At 47.5% G+C, this 5,533-nt stretch overlaps 1 protein-coding gene across 2 annotated transcripts in view; it reads right to left on the bottom strand.

The window, feature by feature from the left end:
• SPTBN1 (spectrin beta, non-erythrocytic 1) overlaps positions 1 to 5,533 on the bottom strand; it is a 202,211-nt gene that overhangs the window by 110,792 nt on the left and 85,886 nt on the right. Inside the window, exon 1 of one of the 2 annotated variants that reach the window (XM_007465684.1) lies at positions 4,481 to 4,995. The exons of the other annotated variant lie outside the window; for it this stretch is intronic. Within the exon in view, the coding sequence (XP_007465746.1) occupies positions 4,481 to 4,589 (109 nt within the window). The 5' untranslated portion in view covers positions 4,590 to 4,995. Of the gene's footprint in view, positions 1 to 4,480; positions 4,996 to 5,533 lie in introns of those variants that run through there. 2 annotated transcript variants of the gene reach the window in all.

Here is a 5,533-nt window from a genome sequence, read left to right on the forward strand (position 1 = left end):
CTTTCCCTAACAGTTTAGAAATCAAAACCAAAAAAATGAAGAAATTCAAGGAGGCAACCCTGAGAGAGCACGTAATAAACTTGAGTGTAACGCATTCCCACGGCCTGCAAATCTTTAGTCTCCCTCTATGTCCCAATGAAGACAGGTGACTCCATGATTCCTTCTGGACAGCTGGAAAAATTCACTGAGCCAGAAGAGCTAAGAGAAAGCACCTTCTCCAGAAACACCAGGTGCTGGATGTCAGGGTCAGGCTGCAAAGAAGGCAGAGAAAGTTCATGTTGGTGTATTTCAACTAGATTCTGTCTTCATTATAACTCCACTGCCAGAACTGATAAAATCAGTGCTGTGAGGGGGCAGGTAGGAAGAAGAGATAAGCAGGTTGGGGCTGGCATTTCACAAGGTCACCTTCTCTCTCTTTTTTGCAGAAATAAAATAATATTAATATCTAGAAGTCTTGGAGGAGAAAGTTCGAGAAGAACAATGTTCAGCCTGAGCTCAACACAGTGCCTGGGACCTGGAACAAGCTATTTGACTCTATACCTTTTCATCTTTAAAACCTCGGGGCGGGGGGAGGGGCAATATAGGGGCAAGGGATTAAGAGGTACAAACTACTATATGTAAAATAAGCTACAAGGATGTACTATAAAATACAAGAAATAAGCCAATATTTTATAGTAGTTATAAATGGAGTATAACCTTTGAAACTGTGAATCACTATATTGTACACCTGTAACATATATTGTACATCAATTATACTTCAATTAAAAAAAAAAAATCTCCTAAGTGTGCTATGAACACAAGATGAGATATAGACAAAGCTCCCACTAACACGTCTGGTGCATGGTGAGCACTCCATGAAATCTTTTTCCCACTACCCAACAGAAGAGACAAGGAGAAGCTTTCTGGAATAATGGAATGTAAGCACAGTCTTAAAAAAAAAATTGTAGGGGGCTTCCCTGGTGGTGCAGTGGTTGAGAGTCCGTCTGCCGATGCAGGGGACATGGGTTCGTTCCCCGGTCCGGGAAGATCCCACATGCCGCGGAGTGGCTGGGCCCGTGAGCCATGGCCGCTGAGCCTGTGCATCCGGAGCCTGTGCTCCGCAACAGGAGAAGCCACAACAGTGAGAGGCCCGCGTACCGCAAAAAAAAAAAAAAAAAAAAAAAAAAAAAAAAAAAAAAAAAAAAAAAAAAAAAAAAAAAAAAAAAAAAAAAAAAAAAAAAAAAATTGTAGGAAGGATTTCTATTGGTAAAATGGAAGGGCAGAGCCTTTGAGACATAAGGTAGACAATGAAGGAAAAACCCAGGGCTGGGTTTCATGAGGAGCTGCAGGCCTGCCCACCTGGAAGATTTATTTGGTTGGAATGTAAAGAGCTGGAATAGGAATTTCGTGTCTGGGGCCATTTGGGGGAGGGTCCTGAATGCCAGGCTAAGGAGCCTGGAATTTAATTTACGCAAGAGGCAGGCGCAACAGCCTCTGAGTAGAGGAGGGGCAGGAGTACCGTCTGATAAGGTGTGGAGCTGGCTGAGGTGAAACTGGAGAAAAGGTATCATCATGAACTTCTCCGTTACTACAAGCACATTTTTTAAAAACATGTGAGGTTGAGTTTTGTTGTGTTTCAGCAATCCTCTCTTATTTAAAAAAGAAAAACAAAACAACAAATCTAACTGTGTAAGATACACGAACAGATTCTGAGGAAGGTGGTAACTTAATCTTGCAGGTGAAATTCGAAAGAGATCTCGAGGGCACAGTGGATATGCCTGTCAGGTGTGTGCCTGTCAGGTGTGTGCTGGGCGTCGGTGGTTCATGTCTGAAGCCATCAGAGCTGGAAGGTCCTATCTCTTACGCCAGGAGCATCAGTGTGAAAGACATCACGCTGCACCTCGGCCCCTTAAGCCCCTCAAGCCCCTCAGTGAGGTTTTGTTTCTAATCACACTTATTTACTTACTGATAAATCTCTATAAACTATTTTATCTAAAAGACCAGACTCACTTTAACATTGTATTTCCCTTAACTAGAACATTAAAACTCCGCCCCCTCCTGAGATTTTTAGGATCCAGGGTGAAAATATTTGAAACCAAGAAAACTGCAGAAATATCTCCTACAAAATCACAGTACTCTCAGACTCTAAGGTGTAGACGCTAAATAAATAAGTTCATATAAGAGGCACTAAAAAAAAAATCGATACAGATTCAGAGGTGTCGTTTGCCAGTATTGGGTTATAAATACTAGGAAGGATTAAAAAAGAGGAAAAAGGCAGCTTAGTAGGCATGTACGAAATTAAATCAGCAGACAGAATCTATATGTTTTCAAAGATGTGATGATTGGAAGAACTACAAATACTGAACAGTAAGTAACAAATACCAGATGGGGGTCGGGGGTAGGTGGGGATGGGAAAAGGTTTTATCAAAAATATTCCTCAAGTTGCTTAAAATGCAATCAATGCCATGTGTAACTAAGGATGATGCCAACTGTTTGTAATTCTCCTGGGATCCACCATACTTGAGAGTTAATTCACCCTGGCTCAGTTCCCCAACACGGGTGGTTTTCTGTTATAGAAGAAATACCAACACTAAACTTGCGCAACTTCTAAACGGCAACATTTAGAAATAAGAAAGTTATCTGCAACTAAATTAGGGGACAAAGGTCATTTAAAAAAATCACCACACAAAATGTGGAGCTCACCCCTTTTGAAGGAATTTCCTTGGGAAACACGAGGTAAAATATCAAAGGCACGTGGTGATTTTTTTTTAATTTAAATTTTACTTTTCCAGAGAGGACAGTTTAAGACATTTCCTGTGTGTAAGCTCCACCCTCCTCAGTGAGCAGTTTTACAACCGTCCTCAAACCTTTCAGAGTAACAGCCTTTTGTTATGGGTGGGCCTGTGGGCACACTGCTCCCCACACCTTCTTGTATTTTCTCCTTGGATTTCATTTCTTCTGAGACTACAGGAGGGGGCTGACTGGACCTCAGTAATAGGTTTTCAGATCAAGGATCCTCCTTGGTGCTTTCTCCTTGGCTGTATGATACAATGAAGTGAGGAGCCTGGGTCATTTGAAGAAGAGGTGCATTCTGAAATCTCAGAACCTCAAACCTCAAACTGTGGGCCTTTGACCACACACCCAGAAGACAATGGACACACCCCACTCCTCTATTTACCATCTTCAAGTCCCCACCCCGCCACCAGCTCTGGCCCCCCCTAAGTTTTCCAAAAAAGCAAATTCTACCTTCGAAGAGCTCAAGAGGGATGAAGCAAAGACACACAACCATTCCCTAGAGAGAATGCAGCTTCCTCTTAGCTAACTGCCCAAGGAATGCAGCACAGCCTAGCAAATGTTTAAAATCATGTCCTGTTCTGCCTCTTGTTTTCCAGAGAAGTGTCATTACTGTCAACCATTTCACAAGACAAATAAACCTGTGAATGAAATATAGCCTCCCCGTCTCCCCAGTGAAAACATTCTAAGACTGAGCTGCTTCCTTCCTTCCTCCTCCTCCTCCCAGGATCCACATTTGCGGCACCCAGAAGAGTTAAAATAAGAAACACACACCGTCTGCAAAGGCTACTTTTTCACAGCACTAGAATCATTCCCAGCCTATTACCGATTCCAGGGGCTTCCTAACGGAAGGAGTTCTGTTTTCAGTTACAAATCCTTTTTCGTGTATAAGCTCCAAGACACCACCGGCCAGGCTTGCTGGCTGGGCAGGGGCAGCCAAGGGAAGGGGGCTGCAGGGGCCACTTCGGCCGCAGGCTGCACGCCCATCACCCCACACACTGCTCTCCATAAAAATATTAGATTCGTTCAACTGTTTGAGATTAATACAGACTCCAAGAAACCTGTAATTGATCCAACTAATCTAACCCAATAGCACTGGAATGACAATAACTGGTTTTCATTATAAATTACATAGCTCACTAAATTGATGGCAAGGCTCTATCCCAACACAATACATCAAAAGGGTTAAAATGAAGCTTCGGAATCAAAACTGTAATTTACCCAAGGCTTAGGAACAAAAAGACCACTCCCTCCTTCCCTTTGCTATTGTTCTACAGGGTGTCCAGCAGTGCACTTTACACCTTTAGGCTTCCCAGAGGTAAAAGGCTGGGTGCTGGGAGACGGAGGCGGCCCGGAATCAAATACTTGCATACTAATAGGTCTATTATCATTGATCTACCAAAATGCAAAGACAGCTAAAAAGAGAGAAAATGTGTGTGCAGTGGGCAGCAGATACCTGACAACCAAGACAGCCCAAGGGAAACTGGAGAGAGAGACTCCAAATGGTGGCTTTTCTGGAGTGAAGAGTGAGAAACTGTCTCCTTTAAGTAGTGAATGGGGTGCTCGCAGCCAACCAGAGGCTTTGGGGCCGGGCGCGCGGCCGCCGGTCTTCATTAGGGTCACGTACCATATGGCACAAATAAACCCTCAGAACCACTGGAGGCAGCACGGCCCCCGGGCAGGCCCGGCGTTTGAGACGGGAGTTTACCTTGTAGCTGCTTGAATCTCCCTTCCAGCTGGTTGTAGTTGTAAGGCACCTGCCCCGTGTAAGCCGGCGACAGCGGCCCGGAGATGCTAGACGTCCTCTGCAATTCCATTATGCCCAGCGTAACGCCCCGGCGGGCTGCACGGTGGAAATCCCGCTCCAGCCCCCTCCTACCCCCATCCAACACGCAGCAGCTTCCGCAACGCTTGGCTCCCGGCCCCGGCTAAAAGGGCTGGACCTTAGGCAAGCCCCATCCCGGTGTGAAAGTCCAGCAGGCAGATCTGATAGGAAGTTGGCCGCAGGAGAGTCCACCTTGGCCCGGCCACTCACGCATCTAATTCCTTGTGGCTTTCCTTCCTTTTGCGGCCCTCGGCTCTAGGCTTGAAAATTACCGAGGAGGGGCGGGAGGACGGAAGGAGGGAGGCGCAAGTCCTACTTAAAATTTTTTAAAAATATGGCCAATCCTAAACACGCCTCGGTCGCCGAGCCCGGGAGCTCACGGGCACAGCGCACACACCTCCTCCCGGCTGCCCTTGGCGGCCGCCGGTTTGTAATTTAATCAGGAGCCACTCGCCGTGCGCTGGGCGGTGATGTCACCTGATTAGCATAACTGCATTGTAGAGGAAACGCAGGCTGTACCACAAGGGGCGCGGGGGAGGCCGGCCGGCCGCGGCCCCCACCCACCGGCCGCCGCGGGGCCGCCGACCCCCGGGTCGGGCCCGGGACGCGCCTGCAGCGGTGGTACCTTCCCAAACAAAGCTGCTGGAATTACAATCTTTTGTTGAGAGCCTCACGTAACGGAAAAGTCTCCGATTACTATCTCATGAAAAGGAGGCGGCCCGGTAGGGTAAGGCGCCCCGTAGGTCCCCGGCCGGGGCGGCTCCTCCACTATTTAGCTTCAGGAGCTCACGCAGCCATGCGGGCCGCGCACCTGGGCGCTCAGCGTCCTCACCGCGCGGGCGCCGACCACGCGGAGGCGGCCCGGCCGTGCCAGCGGGTCAAAGTAAAAGTCCCTCTGGACGTTGGGCAAGGCCACAGCGAGGGGGGCGGGGGGGG

Source organism: Lipotes vexillifer, unplaced genomic scaffold (genome assembly GCF_000442215.2).
Source record: "Lipotes vexillifer unplaced genomic scaffold, Lipotes_vexillifer_v1.1 scaffold77, whole genome shotgun sequence".
Classification (NCBI taxonomy): domain Eukaryota; kingdom Metazoa; phylum Chordata; class Mammalia; order Artiodactyla; family Lipotidae; genus Lipotes; species Lipotes vexillifer.